Here is a 20,568-nt window from a genome sequence, read left to right on the forward strand (position 1 = left end):
GTTGTGATTTATTTGACCATAAACTAACTAATATTGACCATGGGATATTCTTCCCTAATTCTTCAATACTGCAGCAGCTGTTACTCATTATTAGGAATCACTGTCTTTCAGAGTAGGGAATACTTAAACCTTTCAAAATTGTGTCTTATTGGAAAGACAGCCTTTTGCAAAGTTCAAATGTCAGCATCCCTTTACTTATGACTTCAGTGGTATTTCCTCAGATCTCAACCATTTCCAAAGACATGGTATTATTTTCACTTAGAACATACTGGTGAAACTGAAGCAACATCATGGTGGTGTCTATGTGTGGAATTTCTAAATACCTCTATGACTCGTAAAAATGGGACACAGGGACAATTTTGAGAAATTTTATCCCATGTTTTAGCTTGTTACTTGTTGTATACTTCAGAAACTGAAGACGCTAAAATCTCTGATAAAGGGTTAACAGCAACGTGGTGTGGATGGACTTCACTTGAGACAGTGAAAAATTAATAAAATGTATATAAAATTTTAGCTATCTTTCCACAGAAAACTATGACAGTTCTGATTTAGGAAACAGCTCAATTCAAAAATACTGTCACCAAAATTTGACAAATAAGCCATTTTCAGATTCTCGTTTGTTACTAAATTGGTGTCCCCTTTCTCATATACACTTGATACTTTCATTTTACATGTTTATTTCAGATAGGGAAGGAGAAAGATTCCTTACCGCCGAGCAATGTAGTAGAAAACAGGATTCCCAGCTTTTGACGTCCCAGCTTGGTAGAAAATATTTAATGTTTTCAGTGCTTTGAACTCCTCTTTTTCATGTACCTGATGCCTAAAAAGCAGTACATTGACATCAACTTTTCACAACTGCCTTTCAAAGAAAAAAAAAATTTAAACTAAAAAAAAATTCCAACTCCCCCCCTTTATTTGTATCTTTAAACAAAAGTATTACGTTCACACAATCTTGAACCTTTGTTAAATCACGAACGTTACTGCTGTCTCTGGTTTTCAATTTAATTATTGAAATTGAAATCCACTCAGAAATCTGAAAGGTACATGTAGACCCAGCTTTTTAAATTCCCCTTCAAATGAAAAGCTGGAGTCTCAGTAACTACTTCTGCCTGATGTGTTAAAGTCTAGAAACCCACAACGTGTGTCCCCTCCACGATAATCTCATTACCTTGTCATAAATTCTTCAAATTTGGAACTAGTGAGATTTAAACTGGACCAATGGGTATCTGCCACGGGCTTGTGCTCAGGAGGACCCAGGTAGGCGAGAAGAGTAGCCATCTTGTCAAAAGGGCGTCTTCCCACAGCCTTGTGGTCCCTACAAAAGCATATTGATTAAAAGAAAAGTCCTTCTTAACTCAGCAATTCTGATTTTTTTGCCCAGTTACCCCCCTTGCCTCACCTGTTGCTGGACAGGTACTGCCCGATTTTCTCCTGGTTGTTCCACAGCAGCCGGTGCAAAGCCAGGACGTTGCCATCGCTGATGAAGGACAGGCTGTGATTGACCGTGTCACTCGCTGGGCAATCGGACGCGATGTCGAGGAAAAACCTAGAGTTGAAAACCAGTAATTCCCATCAGCGTGCACGGGAAACCAGCCCAGCAGACCCGGTGTCAACCAAAAGGCTCTAAGAACATTCCCCGACCCAGACCCTGCTCGCGCTTCCAGGTGCCTACCTTCGTGCTGCATCAAAATTGCTCTTTACAAAATCATTAAAAGGCCGCATATGTTCTTCTTTTGTAAACAGGACGTGGTTGGCAATGCTCTGAAGTATCTAAACAATAAAAAGATGGCAGAGACACAAAGTTTAATGCATGAACTGTTACGGCAGCCAGTGTAACTGTCAGAAATACTTATTTTAACCCGTTGTGCAACCTCAAAACAAAAAAAGCCAACAAACCAAGTAATTAAAAATATGCTCACTTTCAAAACATTTTCCTTTACAAACTTTTAAACACTAGAAAATGACTTCCCTTACTTATGAACTTTATTAAACTTTAGACAAGGAAAATAAATCATCTTTCAAAACCACCATTTATTAAGTGTGACTATTTCTGCTGGAAATCACACAGACAAGTAAAGGCAACTTAAAGAAAACTAGAATTTCTCAACTTTTAGAATAGATCATATACACAGGCCACAGAATTTCTATGCCATTCATTAAACTTTTTTTAAAAATTTTAATTTTACAGGAACACCAAATAAGATTAAAGATAGGAAAAATCACCTCTTTAGCACTCGTATTTAAGCAGTAGCTGGCTGCCATTCTTCTCACTGTGCTACAAGTGTCATTGGCTTCTTTCTTTGTTCTTAAGGAAGGTTAGAAGTTCAAGCGAGGAGCCAGAAGGCATTCTCTTATCTTATACAGTGTTTTGGCAAAACGTTTTTTTTTTTTTTTTTTTTTTTCCCTACAGAGTGTTCCCCACACTCACACTGCTGGGAGCTATGGCACTAACACCCTGAGCTATAAACACAGTATGGAAAGTGCACTTCAAATAAACACGATGGTTGCTACAAAAAACCACAAGTGCAAATAAATTTTCTGACAGTAGTCAAAGAACGAACTACATTGGGTAGAAGATATAATATGGCCAAACAAAAACATTTCTTGATTCACCTTTGACATCAGTTTCAATCCCCTTTCAATTCTTGGTGGAGGCTTTTTATCTAAAATCCCTGCCTCGTACGGGGAGACGATGGCAGGATTGATGAACCGCAGGAACATGGCGCTTCCAACCGCTCCGATGCTGTTCTGCGGAAACCGCTGACTAACCACCTACGAAGTCGAGAATTATAAAGAATATTTTTGCATTAAAGGAAAGGGAAAGCAAGCCGAGAAAAGCCTTGTTTGGTAACCCAACTTTAAGCATTCTTTCCACACCAATCAAGCTCTCCTGCCTCGGCGGGTCTTGCATGGCAGGACACCAGAATGGGGGGAACGAGGAGTAAGGGGTGGGGGGCTATGGGGGACAGGCTGGTTCTCCTTTGGGCAAACTTTCTTGCTTTTGGGCAAACTTTCCTGCTAGGGCAAAATTGCTACAATAGCTGTTGGTCAAAGATGAGAAGATCTCTCTCAGAGTTGCTGGCCACCGAATCCCAGGACCTGGCCACCAACAGCGCAGCGGACAAATGCCGTCGGTTCACACAGTCCTCCCAGCAAATACAGATCATTCTTTTTAAACGAGTGGGTCTTTTATTTGTGTATTTGTAATTTCATTATTCATCACAAGAGCCTCTCCAGCAACAAGACTTATGCTGCAAAATTTCATGAGTAATTTTGTAGAAATGCTCATCAGAACCATCACATCTCAACAGCTTTGCCAAAGGGGGAAGGACAGAAGGAGCCGGAGTCGAGGGGCTGGTGTCCTTCTCTGCCTACAGACACCGTCCTAAATCACTCAGCAGGAACCTGCTAGAAGAACTACAGATTTAAAATATTGTTCTTTGCTATCTAGAAAAAAAAAAAATTTTTTTCTGAAAATGTTGTATGAAAAAAGAAATCTTTCTTTTTAGGAAATCTACTCTGTATTGCTAAATATTTTCTAGGTATCTTTCATTTGCCTTTGAAAAGTCAGTTAAAGCTGCCTGACAAAAATAAAGTTCTTAAATGTGCTACATGTGGTTCTGTAAAGATTCGATATCTGTACGTGTATTTTCTCATGAGTAACAACAGTTAATCAAAACAAGTCAGACAGGGTCTATCTTTTCACAGAATAAAATCAGCAAGCTTCGCATTTTAAGTTATATTGTTTAAAATAAATCAAAAACAAACTCCATCTTTCTAAAATACTTCAAAATGTAACTCAAATCATGCCCCTTAAAACTGATCAAGCCTTTAGTACATACATAATATTTCAATAATCACTTTGATTCTGTAGCAACTTCATTCAGTTACCTTGTAATGCAATTACTGATAATATTTTCTTGTAAAATACTAGTTTGCACACAGATTCTGCATTTAAACGTGACTACTGTTCTGCTTAGCTACAGCAAAAAATAAGGGAATATTTAATAAAAGTCTAAATTTCCATTCTGCCTCGTTTTATTCACACTTTGTATTTTGAGGTCACTGTCAAAGAAAAGGATAAGTCTTAACTTTTAATGACACCACTCTCACAATCGACATCTGATCTCTTTAACAAGTTACTGAAAATGCGAAATCTGCTTTTCCCAGTAAATAAATGCAAGTGCTAAATGGTATTGCTTAGTCACAAGGCAAACGAGAAAATATATCAGAAACAAGTCACATAAGCCCTTTTCTTTTCAGTAACCCATATATATATGAATTGTTGTCTCCCAGGATGCAAGCTGAAGCCAAGTTATCTGCCAGAGCGTTAAAACAACGAAACAGACTCGGGTTTTCCCCAAAACCGAAGAAAACATTTTGCTTCTGCATATTTTTTTAATTTGAAGATGGTGGCAAGGGTAGAAGAATCAGAGTATTAAACACTAAGCAGTAATGTTAAAAATGTCTTTTGTTTACTCAAATAGGCACACAGAGAATATTTTAAATATAACTTAATTCCAGTGTTAATTGAAATGAAAGCTATTTTGTGCCAGAATTAGTAGAATGATTTTACAGTGAGGTCAAATAGACTGAAGTGAAGATGTTCTGAACAAACAGCAAAAGATTTCCGTTGTGCTTTGAAAGAAATGGCTAATAAAAAGGTCTCCAAACTTACTGATTTTTTGTTTTCCTTTTTTTCTTTTACGGTAGCTTTATTCAGTAGAGAGTGGCAAGTTGCCTACAGAACAGAGATGAGCACAAACAAGTCACAGCACCAACTACATACAGCAACAAAAAACCAAAGTTGACTTGTACATAAATTACACAGTAAAATGTAACAAACATAACCAACAGAAAATGAAATATATAAACTAAAGACTGATGATGGAGTTTTTATTCCACTGTTTTATTACATCTTATTTACAAAGCACTATATACAAAACAAGCAAATGTTGCGTTTCAATCATTTCTACTATTTCTGGCTAGATTAAACGTCAAACCACATTAATGTGCTCATGATACACAATATTGGGCATTAAATGGTATATTCAGCTTTCAAATGTATTTCACCATCCCCAAATGATTTTAATACTAAAAATAGTAAAGCGTTATACCTTTGAAATACATATTACTTTTAAAATAAATTTAGAGTTTTAAATCTTCCCAATGTTTCTCTGTGTGTCCTTCAATTTAGTTAGATCTGTGAATCATCACAGTTATTACTACTTTGAGAGCTAAACACTGCCATAAAACACTCTGTGGAAAAAGGAAGAAAAAAGCCAGCAGGTCTACATTAATTTGTTACCCATTTCCAATCAAGACATCTGACTCGATTGTGCTTATTTCTGCATTCCCTTTAAACACAAAGGGATCCACCAAGAAGCATCATTTTCTTTCTCGTTTCAGAGCAGGATCTGGGCAAAGCTACAGCCCGTCAGCCCCCCGCACTGCGCCCCTCGCAGGGGGAATGCCTGGTCTCGGAGCTGGGTCCTACACCCTGTGTATCAGCTGGAAACCAGCATCACCGAGAGGACCCCCGCACCCGGAGCTGTATCCGTCACCAGCCAGCAACATTTAGCAGTTTGAGAGCAAGCACCAACAGTTCAGATAATCCTGAGAGCATCACCCAAACTGGAACTGGAAGAGAGTTTCTACAACTTCAGAGTATGACAGAGTAAAAAGGAAAAAAAAAAAAGTCGGTAGAAGCTATTGTGCTGACCAGTCTAAATTTAAATAGTTCAACTTTGTGCAGGATCTGTTAATATTTAACCAGTGATGGTTAAATGCCAAGTGTCTGACTGTGCAATTTCTGCAGAGAAGCAGTTGTATACACACTCTTCCTCAGGCTATTGCATTTAAAGCAAGTCACATCTCCATCTCCCTTTATTAAGAAAAATCATGGATGTCTGTGTGTATTTTATGAAATAGCCAGTGCAATTTCTCTGTACGAGTTACTGTGACCAGGTAACACCCTGACCACAGGCTCCCTGCCAGTGAGCAGGGGGGGATGTGTCGGGGTAACCGTCAGCTGGGGCTCCCAGTTCTGGCTGCTACAGCTACACCTACACCCCGACAGTCAACCAAATACACCCTTCCCAGCATGTTCCTACACTGATTAAAATTAGCTACAAATCATTTACAGGGCACACCTGAATAGCATTTTTTGCACACAGACTTACTTTAAAACTTTAAGCATAAAAAGACACTGCAAAATTCAGTCTCAGTTACTCTGACACCATCGCCTGGGGTAGAAGACATTCACCTTATAAAAAAATGAAGTTACCTTATAAAAATCACCTATTTGGTTCTTATGATAAAAGTGGATTAATACCCCCCAGAATTCAGATTTTAATTGTACTTTCTTTCAGATAAAGGTCAGATTCTTCAAAATCTCTGGAATTTGAAAGTACAGAATGAATTATTACACTATTTGTGATGACCAAACATTTGTACACAAATACACGTTACTAGAAAGAGTTAAAGTGGTAAACGTTGAAGCTGAGTATCAGTTAATACCACTTCTATATTTGCCAGTAAATCCTCTCTTTCAGGAACAAACTACCCTTGTTACCAAAAAAAAAAAGTAAAGGCAAGAATAAAGCCAATAGACTTGACCTGCTCCCACAGAAGAACCTCCGGCACTGCCCACTGGTGAGCACCTTCTAGTAATTCCATATTGTGCAGGAATTAAAAGTGGTATGTATAGAAATAACTTATAGCAATATATCACAGAAATGGAGATAAATCTGATACATCCTAGTAAGAGCATATAAAAGCATGTCTAGGAAAGTATGTGGGAAAGTGTAACATCAATTAATGGAAGAAACAATTAAGGTTGTGTGAAACATTTTCAATAACACTGAAATATACCCCAGTCAAGGTCTGTGAGATTGTGATCATTTGAACTTAAAGAAAACCAACTTGCCCTCCTCATTTTGCATTTAAAAAAAAAACCAAAAAAACCCCAAAAAACCACCCAACAAAACCAAACCCCCTCCCCCCGACCTCAGTACAACCACAGTCAGAAAGAGAAACCAGTGACTTTAGAAGCCAGAAGGTGTCACAGCAAAACCAAAAGCACTCCATTCGCATGCCTAATTCCTTCCAACAGCTCACAACAACCACCCAAGTTCCACAACAGTCACAACGTGCAATTCACTGGTTTTCACTTCAACTCCCGAGAACCGCAGCAGCTGTTGCATTTATTAATACAGCATTCACCCCAAACATATGACTAAGACTACACTACATGGCATTTTTTCTTATTACTCATAATTAGTTCATACAGCTCAGAAAATCTATTTTCCTTGCTTTGCTTTAGGGCCGAGATTCAGGCTCCATGGTTGAAAAGCCAACAGCTCTTCCACACCACTTTGCCGAGCCCACAGCTCAAGGCCTCTGTCGCACACACCTCCTCTGCCCCAGCAGTCTCCAACGGGGCTGGAAATCATCTTCCCTCTGAGCCCTGAGGAGTATCCCTCACTGGAATTTTTAGCATCAGCAGCAGACCAAGAGCAGCCTGGGCTCAGCAGCCCGTGGCCACGCTGGCAGGGAGCAGCGGGAGGGGAACAGAGCGGAGCACGTCAGGATGGGGGCCGGGGGGCAGCCAGGAGGGTGCCACTAGAGTAGAACTCACTCTAGGGAGGAGAGCGCACCACTCGGGAAGGTTTCTTCTCTTTAAGGATCATTTAGGAATGGTACCAGAAACAAGCACGGAGAGGGCGGTCCCAGCTTGGGAACTTTCCACGGTTTGGGTGACAGCCCCAAAGTTTTAGCCACAAGAACAAGTCAGATGTAAAATCTCTTCCAGCTGCTGTGGGCAACACCTCTACCAAGCACAGCCAACAGCATTTTATACATCTATTTCCTTCCGTTGCACTCAGCTTCAATACACAGTTTCTAAAATTTAGGACTTGTAACTCTGTGGTCCCGCTGAAGACCATACAGGCTTTTTCTCATGAGGATCTCACCCCCCTTTTAACCTGCTTTTCTATCACAGGCAGAGAGTATAAGATCGTGCCCACCCGTAATGGACGACTAAGTAATATTCCTGGAGCAATGACCTCAATAATACATTTTGTAGACAAGTTTTGGAAACATTCACTTCAGACAGAAATGCTCTTGAAGAAACTGCCTCTTTTTATGCAGACAAAAACTATCTACAGTCATTAACTTCACAAGTAGCTATTCTACTCACAGAGTTAAACTTTATCAAAGGCGTGATCCATAAGACTTCCAGATAAATAACTCTATTTCTGATTTAATTGGTCCTGTATAAGAAGTAAACAAGTACACTCTTTCTATATTCAAAACACAGTTTTGCATTCTCTCAGCCCAGCAGTGATTTTTTCATTTATTTTCCCCTTTTGCTGCCTTCCCTATAGATGGCCCACGTGATGAACCGATACAAGCAAAGTATAACCGTTCCCTCCCTAGTTAATCTTTAGTTTCCCACAGAGACGCTAAAGCAGAGATTATTGCTGCCTTATTAGGCCTGAGTTCCTAACTGTGATTCAACTCCTTAAAAAAACGTTTAGTCACCTCCTAATTGCCAACCCGAGTCTTAAAACACAATTCAGTCCCTACGATTAGATTCCTGTTACTTAATGTATGTCTTGAACCAGCCTAAGAAATGCCCACTGCGCACCCGCTACCCGACCAAGCTCCAAATTGCTCGAATTGTACGAACAAGCCCCGAAGCTTCGGGGCAGGCAACCGCTGCAGGCATACCTGGTATAAACAATGGCACACACTGCGGAGCTGGGGTGGGAACTCCGAAGAAGAATTAATGATTGCATGAAAAAATTTTTCTGTCATTTGCAAGAGACTCCGCTGGTTCTCCTCGAGGCTTTCCGTGGGCTCCAGCCTGAAACAGACCCGCACACGGATGACCAGCAATCAAATACACAACACGAGCCGCAATTAGCTGTTTGGTAGTGCCCTGACTTCCCAGGGTAAACGGAAATCTTATGGAAATATTTATCATCTTTTACACAAAAGTTTCCATCAATATTTTAAACCGTGCAAGTTACAAATATAAGGTCATTTAAAACTCAGTAATAAGCAGAGCGCCGTCCGCGGGATTCTCTCACACCGTGCCACACTAAGACACACACACAGAATTGCAACGATAATTGCCTTAGCAGTTTGATGATGGTTTCTCTGAAAGGAATTTTTGAGGCAGATGCAGATCTTCGAGAGTTAAAGTAGTAATAAGAAGGCTTAACTTTTGGTCAGCTACTTAAATCCTTAAAAGTTTTTCTAAAAGTTAATTGACAGCTACAGAACAACTACTAAATCCAAGTCTCGAGGTGTATAAGAGAAAGTAAAGCAAAAAAATTACACACAATATGCATGCATCCATCTTGCTTCTGTAATTAATTCAATGACCTAAAGCAGATGCTTTTTGGTCCTACTGGAAATCCCCACATCAGTGGCCTACAGAGAAGTACGAAGTAGCAGAAGATGCCCTGCAAGAGCTCCCTGTCCTCCTTACTCCCTCCTCAGGGTTAGAAGACGTGCAGCAAAACCCATCTCACTGTGCTGGGCAGCTCTGGGCACCTCTCCCTGGGTATAATATAAAATTAATGTGTCTGCTAAAGTAAGGAGTGGAAAAGTATTAAAGTATGAGAAGAACACTTGCAGCAAGGAAAAGGGAACCCTATTATATTTACAATGATTGGGAATTGTGTTTACAAATAAATACATTTGCTCCCCCCCTTGAATCTCAAACCTTGTTGGATCCACCTCAAAGCTAACATGCTGCCATTCAGAGGATGTGATCACAGTCCTCAATAAAGGTTCCAAAAGCTTCTGCAAATACGTAGCACCATATACCTGTGCAGAAAGAAAATGGGAATAGGCAGCTGGATTAACACAGCAACTCACAGGAACAGCCCAAAATTCTGTAAGCGTTAAAAGAGCCTGTAACCATTTGATTTGTTTTGGCATAAGCCAGATTTCTGTAAAACTGATGTTCTGTATTATAGTCTCACTGCTGAAACATAACCGTGACCAATTTCTACAAGTATGTTAATTAATTTCCAATTTAGAGAAAACTATAGGTGACTTCAATAACCACAACAACCAGATGGGATTGTTTCTTAGAGCACACTGACCCAGCTCTTCATCTCTGCTTGGACACAACTTTTTAAACTGAAATGGAAGCACAAACAAGACCTGAGAGAGTTTGACTCCCCACCTTTAAACTGTCTGTTACTAAAGGACCACCAGGAACAGCCTCCAAGCTGGTACTGGCCCCCCAGTCGCTCGTATCAGAAGTTCAAAGAGCTCTATTATGACTGAAGATTATTTAGGAAAAGACTTTAAGATAACTAAAACTTTATATTTAAACTTTAAACGAACAGATGTTAGCCTTTTGTAGCAAATAAGTTATGTTTTCTAAATAACTAATAATCTCTGTTGAAATCTACAAATCTTCCAAACGTTTTTGTTACTGCAACCCGTTTTCTTCTTTGCCATGCAGAAAATAAAGATTAGGCAAGATGAACCCTTTATTGCCTTGGAGACTTCCAAGAAGACTAAATGCAAGTTTAAGCCTAACTGGTTGAGTTATAAAGTCTTGGCAAAAGGTGAGTTCTAGGAGGGTTTGTATTTTTCAGTTGGGCCTGAGCGTAAGAGATCTACAAGATTTAGTTTATCAAACATTAAAACATTAAAAGCAGAACTCCCTGAACTTAACAGATGTGAGAGCTGAGAGTAACTTAAACCCAGCCCCAAAGGCAACTCTCTACTGTGTTCATCTAATCCAGTTACTCAAATGCTTAACACCACAGACTGGTAGTTTTGTATTTTCATAAACTTTTCACGTTACTGAAGTGATCTGTAGCAGAGAGAAATAAGAAAATATACCTTAAAACAGAAAGTCATTATTTTACTGGCTAAGCTGTTTCCTCGGAAGAGCGTCTGCATGGAATCTGCCAGTTCAACTTCCTTTGAAAACATATTCCAGAGCAGCTGGTAGAGCAAGTGCCGGGAATCAAAGAGTGTGACCAGGACTCGAGCTAGCTCATCCTTAAAAGAAGCAATGAAATATTAATCAGACCAAAGCAACTACAGGAAAAAAAAGAATTATGAAAACAACACCGAGTTTGTACTAATACTTTACATTTGCTATGGAGACTTGCATGTAAATATGAAATTAAGCACACACAATCTCTCTTTAAATCTTTCCTATGCTATTGCTTGTCTAAAAGTCTGCCTCACGATGTCCAGTCACACAAATGCAGAGTGGTTAGTCCAGAGAGATAAGCAGTTATTCTGCTGTATAACAAAGCCCAATTCATCTCGCTAAGATCTAGAGGAGCAAATACACTGTTTTGTTTGTCTGCACTACAGCACACACAATAACCAACCCAAACAGATACATTTATTACAATAAGTGTATATAAAATTATTCCTAGATATTAACTAAAAATTTACTATAAAAATGCAGTTTATAATCAAGATCTCTGACAATTAGATTCAATACGTTTTCCAGGAATATCCTAAGAAAGGTAGCTCTCATGAACGGTAGGTCTAATCTCTCTTTAGCAGACTGTTGTTACGCTCTCAATGTTTGCACTAATTTTTACTTCAAGTAAGGTCTTAATATTTTCAAAAACATAGGAAATAAAATGCGTGAATCAACTTACCCACTGAGAACAAGGCACCACATTGGCTAAAGCCATAGCAATAGGAAGCTCCCCCTGATCACCCATCATTGTAACCAACTCCACCAATCTCTCAAACCGATCCGCTAGCACTGTCTCTGCTAACGTATCGAACTCTGTCCCCTGCTGCAGAATTTTGGTGAGGACTTCCATAAACGTAGCTCTTGTTTGGAGATCTTTATGATAGCCCAAGCCTGATTAAAAAAACCCAGAACTACTAAGGAAGATGTAAAAATAAATTAAATACCAATGTCTTCATTACGCATTCATTTATGCACAGTTATCTCTAGCTACTTTACCTATTGAGTGCATGAGACCACTGTCCACGTTGGCGTTGAGTAAATTGGACATAGCGAGCACAGTGCAGTGCCGCAGCGACGCCAGCCTTCGAGACATCCCACGCTTCCTGCCACCTGTTTGTGCACTTTCATCCTCAACCTCACTGCAATCATTTAGAAGGTTCATGAACAGTGTGAAGTATCTAAGGCAAAAGACAAAGACTTGGGTAAGTAAAGCAGATTCTGCAAAGGCAACCATCTGAAAAAGATGTGCATGCAGCAACAAATGGAAAATAAACCTCGTGAAAAATCTCAGAACTGCCCCAAGAAATCTCTCTTGCAGCATAATCCAAACTTTCAAGTGTGTTGTGAAAACCAGAAAGCACTGTCCCAAAATTGGTATGTGAATTTTCAAGGCAAGTGAATTTCACAGGTGTGTCTTTACAAACAGATGTCTTCAAAGAGATTTTAAGTCTTATGGATAAAAATATAGTATCAAAGCACAGTAATCCATCCCAAGCATACAGCCACATTAAGCAGAAACAAAGCCAAATTTTATAATTGTTTTCTAACTGAAAATGTTTCCTTAAACCTAGGAGGCAGAGATTTGTGAAATGGGATATACAAGAGGCAATTCTTGTGTGGATAATACAACTATTTCTGCCAGACAAAAAAACCATAGTTTGTCACCTGGTGCATCTACTTAGTCATTGTATAGAAAAATAGTTAAAAGTCACTATTTACTTAAGAAATAACTGAGATTTCGCTTCCATCAACTCAACACCATCTCCTTCTTCAGGCTGGAGTGGCAGCCCAGCAAGCAGAGAGACCACTGCTTCCATACTCGCTTGGTCCAGGTCTCTGAAAATGGAAGTTTTATGCAGCTGTGAATTAGTTCAGCAGGAGTAGTCTCTCCTTCCCCGTGATCATTTCCCCCCCGGTGCCGAGTCCCTTTTCCTTATATGCCTAACTGCAGCTGAAAAGAATTTTTTAAAAAAAATAATTATTCTAGTAAATCTGTGTCCATCAAGACTATGGCTACTGCATTTCGCGGTATGGGTTCAAGCAATATATCTACTAAGGCCAACAAACCAAATTTGTCACTAAAAAAAAAAGTATAAATTCAACACTACAATTATTGATGATTTTATTCTTCAGAATGCATCATATGAAGATACAGCTCTAGCAAATAAAGCGTTCAATCCTAATGCTAAATCAGAAAAGGTATTAAAAGGAATTAAATTCAGTAGATGTAAAAAACAAAACAACCACAAAAAAAACAAAAAAAAAAGCACATCTCAAGAGCCAGTTAAGACTATGCATTAAATATCACTCTGTTGCTGCTCAACAAAACTAAAGTTTCAATTTTTGTCTTTTCCTTAAAATTACTACCACTGAAGGAAGTCCACAAGAGCCTGCTCATCTGTAGGTATCCGATGCCGCCAGGATCAGTGTTCCCAACTGTAGCCCCAGTTGGATCATGCTCTTTCTTACCTTGTCAAGCATTTCACATCCTCATCTGTTGCTTGATTAGATGTTCCCATAACCCAGTCCGTCAAATATTCCACCATTTTGTTCCTGTTACATATAGAGATATTGCTTTAGCTTTGGGTTTTGTTGTGGTTTTCTTTTTTTTGAACAACCCTTCCCCCAAACACACTTACTACTGTTGGCATCACTCTTAGCAATTACAAATTCAGTGTAATAATTACTACACCACACAATGAAGATGAACTGAACTAATTTTATTATACCAATTAATACCCCAGTCTGTATCACACACAAACATTTTACATGTGTTTAGTATCCCCACAATCAAAATAAAATTTTAATGCTGCACCAGCCTCTAAATTATCCTGAAGACAAAGGGAGGACTAAGTAAGAAGTATTCCTGATATAAGGATAGTAAACACGAAACGAAACAAAACCGCACTTGTCCACGTTACACTATCCCAGAAGTTATATAATGCAACACTTACCTAAATTTCATTTCTTGGCAAAACGAAAGGTCATCTCTCCTCTCCATCATTACTTCTACTAACTGACACAGCTTAGTTTTTATTTGAATTGCATGTACCAGATTTCCAAGGACACGCACATACCTGCAGAAAAAAAGCAAAAAAAGACTGATTCAATGCGTGACGCTGCTTCCCAGCACATGCCCACACGCCTGAGAAACCCTGTCAGCCCCCCGCTGGATCCCAGGCGCTGGTTGACCCCGCAGACCTGCACAACGGGTGACCAAGTGCCTGGGCTACCTCTCTGTATTTCCCAAGCCAGCATCAGATAAGACCAGTACCAAATTTCTTCTGGCCAAAGAAGTTTTCTATTAGTATGAAATTGAACAGAAATCTGGCTTTTAACCACTAGCACCATTGCACAGAAGAGAAACCAGGAACGCTTCCAAGAATGGGGCCAAGCCATGGAATGGTTAGTTCTTTAAAGAAGAAAAAGGTCACCCTCCATCAGCACACTTTATGCTACAGTATAAATGACCTCCACCATTACTGAAGTTGTCAGAACCATCAGCTGCTGCTTCTCTGCGGATCCAGGCAGAAAAGATATAAACCAGAAGGGCCTACCTCGCTTTTAAACATATTACCCTGTACAGGTGAACAGGATTTCTTACCTAACCAGGTTTAACATCATTGTCTCAATACTGGCTTGTCCCAGGTGTTCTGAGCTCCCCTCTGTATGATTGTCCAGCAAATTCTTCATTATAGCAATGGTTTGCTCTACAAACTGTGTGTTGGTCTCAGTTAACAAAACCTACAGGAAGAAAATTGCAGGTCTTAATTTCCAGTGGTTGCCAGGGAGAGGACGAGGGGCAACGGGCACAAGTTGGAACATAGGAAGTTCCACTCAAATATGAGAAAAAACTCCTTCACAGTGAGGGTGCCAGAGCCCTGGAACAGGCTGCCCAGGGAGGTTGTGGACTCCCCTTCTTTGGAGATTTTCAAGACCCGCCTGGATGCAGTCCTGAGTAACGTGCTCTGACATGCTCTGGGCAATCCTGCTTCAGCAGGGGAGTGGGACTAGATGATCTCTATGGTCCCTTCCAACTCTAAAAATTCAGTGAAATTCAGTGAAATACACAAACCCCTAAAAAAGGGTTATTTATCAAATATAGTGCAGCATTTCAAAAACTTAACAGACAAGCATTTTTCCAGTATCACCTAGCCAAAAAAATTCCAATATATGTCAAGGCTAAATATGTCAATATTACCAGCTGTAATGATTCTAAGAACATTCTCACAGATTCTGTACTCAGAGTTGACTTAGAACTCAAGAATGTTTCCCATTATTTGATGTTAAATACAGCCTGGAATCACAAATACAATAACTATCAATGCACGCTGTCAAATACAATCACAACACCGGCAGGTTTTTTGTATAAAACATGAACAGGTATAAATTTCAGTTACCTACATGAAAGACAAGACATGCTTTTTATTAAGACAGAAATGTGAAGGAATATATCAACGCTTTACCTGTCCTTGAGAATCAAAAAACTTGCTGATGGTATTCTTCAGCTTGTTAAACAGCATTGGGTAAAGCGCCGGACTCAGCTCCAGACCCACCAGATCTTTAATATTCGTCCGTATCTGCAGTCCCACCTTCTCGTGGTTGCAGACCATCAGGGTCAACAGCCGGTCAATGAATTTGCTGACGGGAGTCTCCGTGTTGCCCTCGGTGGAGACCATGGATATCATGGAGCCCTTTCTCTCGTTGACGGGCCCCATGGGGGGGCTGTAGGTGGCCAGCCCCACGTTGCTGCGATGCTGCAGGCACACCCCGCCGAGGGCACACAGGAACCCCGTCATGTTGATCCACTCCTGGAGAGAATCCGTGTCAGACAAGTCTATGGAGCCTCCCCCACTCACGTGTGACATTCGTCTCTTAACAATTGTCTTATGAAGACTTTCAGCAACCTGAAAAAGATCGGCCAAAGACGAAATCTCTTCAATTCAATACAACTGATGGAGAGAGATCAGAATTTTAAAGTATCCCATAACACCTCCTACCACTTACAGTTCCAGCCTCAAGAATTTTCTAAGATTCACCTTTTACAGCCTGTTGTGATAGCACAAACAGAAATCTATGCAGAGGTGCTCTGTTTAGAGAAGCTGCAAAAGAGGGGCTGAAAAAGCCTGAAGGGGGTTGCCCGGCCAATTCCCTGCTCCGCGCCAGGATAAAGTGTATTTAAACCATGACAGCCAGCAGCTTGCTTAAAGCTTCCAGTGAAAAGGATTTCAACCTTTCTCTAGTTGTATTCCAGAGTTTTCACTAATCTTTTTTTTCAATTTTTTTAATTTTTAAGCTCAGCCTCCACCTCTGTTACAGCAACGTAAGTCAAATTACTTCTTGGTCTCTTAGTAAACACACTGGACAAATGATTACCATTATTTTTCTGGAATACTTTCAACGGACTTAAGTCTGTCTACAAAACTCATCTTCTAGATTAAAGTTCAATTCCTTAAAATAAGTAAGCTTAAAGAATTATTTTGAATTTCTAAGGGTTGAACCTATGGAAAAATTCATAGTCACCTGCCCGTCTTCCATTTTGGTCTTTGGATAGTTAAGGATTAGTTTTGTAGCTTGTTCCCATTTTGCATGTGTATCCTCCCAGGCCTAAAATAAGATACATCAAGATTTAACTTCAGAACTACTTGTAGCAACAGTATTTTCTGTTTTCAAAAAAAAAAAAAAAAAATGCATGCAAAGAGTATATGAATTCAGAAGAAAGTTTACCTCTGTGTTTCCTGCAGTTGGATGTTCAATGCGTCTTAACAAGGCCATCACTCTTTTCTGAAGAGCTGCTCTCCCTACAAAGGAGCACAGAACATTTAACTCAGTTTTTTGCAAACCCACCTATGTCAAATATGAGAACTTTGAAAGTAATTATTTAATTAACAGAGGAACATATCCCCTTAAAGTGTTTAGAAAAGGATTCCTCTTGTCACACTTCAAAATATGAACTCAGTCACCCAAATTCTCTACTCTTTCTGGCAATTCCAATTAAGATATTTCAGTGAAAGCAAGAGTAGCAATTAAATCAAGAATCTCAATCTGTTTAAAGAATTCAAATACGAATAATAGTCTTATTATATATGTAGAAAGCTATTTTACAGATTCATGATTCCTACCTGTTGACATCATATTGCTAACAGATGCAAACTCCATGAAAGTATTGTAGTTTGGCAAAAAATTATGCACTGAGACTTCATCTACTCCGCATCTGATATCTGCTTCCTCACAGAGGTGACGGAAACAGGACATGGCAACAAGGACTGCCTCGATATCCGGGCTCCACAAAAACATGTATAAGGCAACTTCCAGCTTCGTTTGGGCCTGGCGACAAATGGGTGTTCCGCTGCATCCTGCTGTACTTTCCTTGGGAAACAGAGATTTCCAAATTTGGTAATATGGCTTATGAATACGGCAATTTTATTAAAAATCAGCCTTATCCCAATTGTTCTGTAAAACTGCTTTTATTCCAGTAGGAATAAGCAATCCTAAACACGATCAGAGCTCTTATGTGCTGCTGCGTGAACACAGTGGCTGAGAACCTGCTCCTTTCATAAGGATAACCATGGACTTAGGAAAATCTTACTGGTACAGAAAAGTGTACATTAAAACACAAAATGAAAGCTTTGGTTTATAAAAGATGTTCTAAATATCCTCTTCATTGTTTTCCTGCAGCTAGACCTGGCAGTAAAACTAGGCTTGAGAAACTTGTCTGTGAAAGGGTGTATTTTACTGAAGTGTGTGATTTTATGATCCTTCACGCTACATTCAGACTGCACACAACACCTTCCAAAGCGAGGTCTCAGATTTATTAACAACAGACTAATGTGTAGGGATGCCATGTGCAATCCTAAGAAAAAAAATTATTCACCATTTTAACTTGAAAAAGGTCTGGCTTTTTAAAGTCTGAATCATTATTAACCAGCATATTAGACACGTTATACAGGATACAAATGTCTTTTCCTCCTCAGAAAGTTAATTTTATTTTTAAAAATTACTCTCGAAGTAATTTAATTTCTAACTGCATGTGGGTTTTTCTCCCCAAGTGTTAAAAAGAATTATTATCATATATTACTTACCATGGAAGAATTCCCTTTCCCTTTCCTGAGGGTAGCTCCTGGAGCACAGCGTATCATCTCTTCATGGTCAAGGGAAATTTGACTCGTTCCACCTCCAGAGACATCATAAAGGAAGAGGAAGTGGCAGGAACTCCTGTCTGATTGCTAGGAAGAGATGGAACAAAAGTAACAAATCAACTTATTTTTAAAAAGGGCTAAAAAGGACAGAATTCGTGAAGGTAAAAAACTCTTCAACATTTACACAGTACTTTTCACACTGGTGCTCTCAGGGCTCTATAAAGTCACCCAAATTAACGGTATCTCAGAAAGGTATTTCCCTTTAAGAAATTATCTGGAGAGTCATCTTCAAAAAACATCACCTTGAAGTAAGCACAAAATGATGCCTTTTCCTGCCTTTCTTGGAGCCTCCTGAAAGCCTGATAGGCTTCTTGGGTTTACTCCACAGAACAAATACTAACATAAATATAATTATAATTTAGATGTAATTAAGTCTAAAGAAGCCAACTTGGGAGTACTGTACATTTTATTCTATACATTTTATATTAGATCAGAAAAGCAGGAACTGAGACTGCGAAGCAGAGCTCTAATAAGAACTATTATCTTTTTCTCATCCTGGTATATTAATGACCATCCTCTAAGCACTAAGAGGAAAGACATTTTTAATTACTTCATAACTGGAAGGAGAATGACAAATTAAGCATACTCTCTACTTGAAGGACAGTTATTTCCACTTAGAGGCCAAGCGTAAAAGCGTTGCTGAACAGAAAGCCAGAATGCCTGCCGTCTTCAGCTGCAATACGTGAGGTTAGATTTTACAAATACACATTAAACTGGAGATGGCAAAGAAGAAAGGCCAGTGCTCAGCATCAACCCAGACAAGTAGTGCCCATCAGTAACAAGCTCCCACGGTTGAAAACAGAAGAAAAAAAGTGATTTAAAGGTAAAAATCCTGTTGCTGAAAGAAGACTTTTAAAGCACACTATATACTACACATAAGATAGTCTCCTTCTCGTGTTAGCACAGCTACTTTCAGGCAGATAGAAAAAACAGAAAACCTTTACTTTTTTTAGTAGATCTTTAATTCAGAAAGAAATATAGCACGTCTGGATTTAATTCCAGCTAACTATAGCATTACAATGTGGGTCTGGCTTGGAAAGAGTCTCTTGAGATTATTGGAAAGAAGCAAGGCAGAATTCTAGGACTCACATGAACGTGAGATCCAAAAAGAAATTTTTATTTCATCCATGAAGAAGTATATTTTATCATAACTAACTTTCCCTTTTCCTCACCTTGTGGACTATTTCTCTTTGTATTAGGCAAATAGGTATCAGGCACCAGGTTTCTGCAAAACATACATTTTCTGGGCAAGTAAGACAACCTGTGTAGCTAAAGTAAAACAAAATTAAAATCCTAAACCTAACTTTGGTTAACAGTCCCAGCCAAGGATGCCTCACAAAGCACCGTCTCTCAGCAGAGAGGAAATCAGAGAACAGAAGTGTAGGTGTAGCCATTAAATCTCTTCCAATCATGAAAATAAACTGCTAAATAAAGGGAGTGACAAAACCGAGAGCAATCCACTTTAATGATCCTAACATGTCGTTAACATCCTAACATAGATGTTAACATTTACTTACTTTGTTTTTTAGAAGAAATTTATTCCTACAGATGAGAATTTCTCGCAGCCACTTGAGGATTTCCGTACTGCTGAGCATCTGATGACTAGTTAGCTTCTTGCAGATATAAAAAAGCATTTGTGAACTGCAGCAAAATGAAACTCAGCATTAGCTTTATAATCTAGTAATAACATTTTTGAAGATACTACTACGTTTTACATAGAAATAGGCAATTAGCATGAATTTCCTATACATATACTAGCATCAGCTTTTAATAATAGATGTAATATAGGTGTGTACTGTAAAGGAGAAGCTCCCCGCTGGCCCTTCCCACCGCCCAGCTGGCCTTTGCAGTTCCCTAGAGGAAGTTAAGCCATTTGGGTACTTGGCAGAAGTCCGGACTCCGGGGCTGTGGGTTCCGAAGTCCTCCATCTACCCACAGAACAGATACAGCACAGACAGGGGCGGCACGACTTTACCTACACTGCTCTGACAACGTGTCTCAACTCTGCTCTGGAAGGAACACATCTAGGGATGTTCCTTCTTCATATCCATTCAGGCCTCACACTCTCTGTTAAAACTGCCAAAGGGTCCAAATTAGTGTCCATTTCAATGGGTTTTTTTCCCCCAGCCCAAACAGACCACAAACTCATTTCTACTACTATTAATTACAGCAATGAGTTCCAGTTAGTGCCCGCCTCGGGGGGCTCAGCAGCCTCACAGCCAATTCGCTGATGCCGCTCAGTGTTCCTCCCAGGCTCTCGCTCCCTTGCCTCTAAACCAAACATCTCTACCAACACGGGTTAGATCACCAAATATTTCTTTTTAAAATTGTTTAGTTCATGCAATTCTTAGAAATCTGAGTTTACAGATTCCTATTTTTTGGTTTAGCGTT

The 20,568-nt window shown here is 39.5% G+C and overlaps 1 protein-coding gene across 3 annotated transcripts in view; it reads right to left on the reverse strand.

Moving 5' to 3' along the window:
• Positions 1–20,568, reverse strand: part of NF1 (neurofibromin 1) — an 83,727-nt gene that overhangs the window by 40,299 nt on the left and 22,860 nt on the right. For 2 of the 3 annotated variants that reach the window (XM_074160813.1, XM_074160812.1), the window contains exons 16-36: positions 19,695–19,818; positions 18,061–18,204; positions 17,101–17,347; positions 16,706–16,779; positions 16,502–16,585; positions 15,445–15,885; positions 14,583–14,722; positions 13,933–14,055; positions 13,448–13,531; positions 12,698–12,814; positions 11,975–12,156; positions 11,658–11,869; positions 10,876–11,037; positions 9,737–9,840; positions 8,734–8,869; positions 4,679–4,741; positions 2,614–2,772; positions 1,673–1,770; positions 1,400–1,546; positions 1,169–1,315; positions 710–820 (exon numbers count right to left, since the gene is read on the reverse strand). In XM_074160813.1, the coding sequence (XP_074016914.1) occupies positions 710–820; positions 1,169–1,315; positions 1,400–1,546; positions 1,673–1,770; positions 2,614–2,772; positions 4,679–4,741; positions 8,734–8,869; positions 9,737–9,840; positions 10,876–11,037; positions 11,658–11,869; positions 11,975–12,156; positions 12,698–12,814; positions 13,448–13,531; positions 13,933–14,055; positions 14,583–14,722; positions 15,445–15,885; positions 16,502–16,585; positions 16,706–16,779; positions 17,101–17,347; positions 18,061–18,204; positions 19,695–19,818 (3,099 nt within the window). The remainder of the gene's footprint in view (positions 1–709; positions 821–1,168; positions 1,316–1,399; positions 1,547–1,672; positions 1,771–2,613; positions 2,773–4,678; positions 4,742–8,733; positions 8,870–9,736; positions 9,841–10,875; positions 11,038–11,657; positions 11,870–11,974; positions 12,157–12,697; positions 12,815–13,447; positions 13,532–13,932; positions 14,056–14,582; positions 14,723–15,444; positions 15,886–16,501; positions 16,586–16,705; positions 16,780–17,100; positions 17,348–18,060; positions 18,205–19,694; positions 19,819–20,568) is intronic. The other variant, XM_074160814.1, reaches the window with a different exon arrangement.

This window comes from Numenius arquata, chromosome 18 (genome assembly GCF_964106895.1).
Source record: "Numenius arquata chromosome 18, bNumArq3.hap1.1, whole genome shotgun sequence".
Classification (NCBI taxonomy): Eukaryota; Metazoa; Chordata; class Aves; order Charadriiformes; family Scolopacidae; genus Numenius; species Numenius arquata.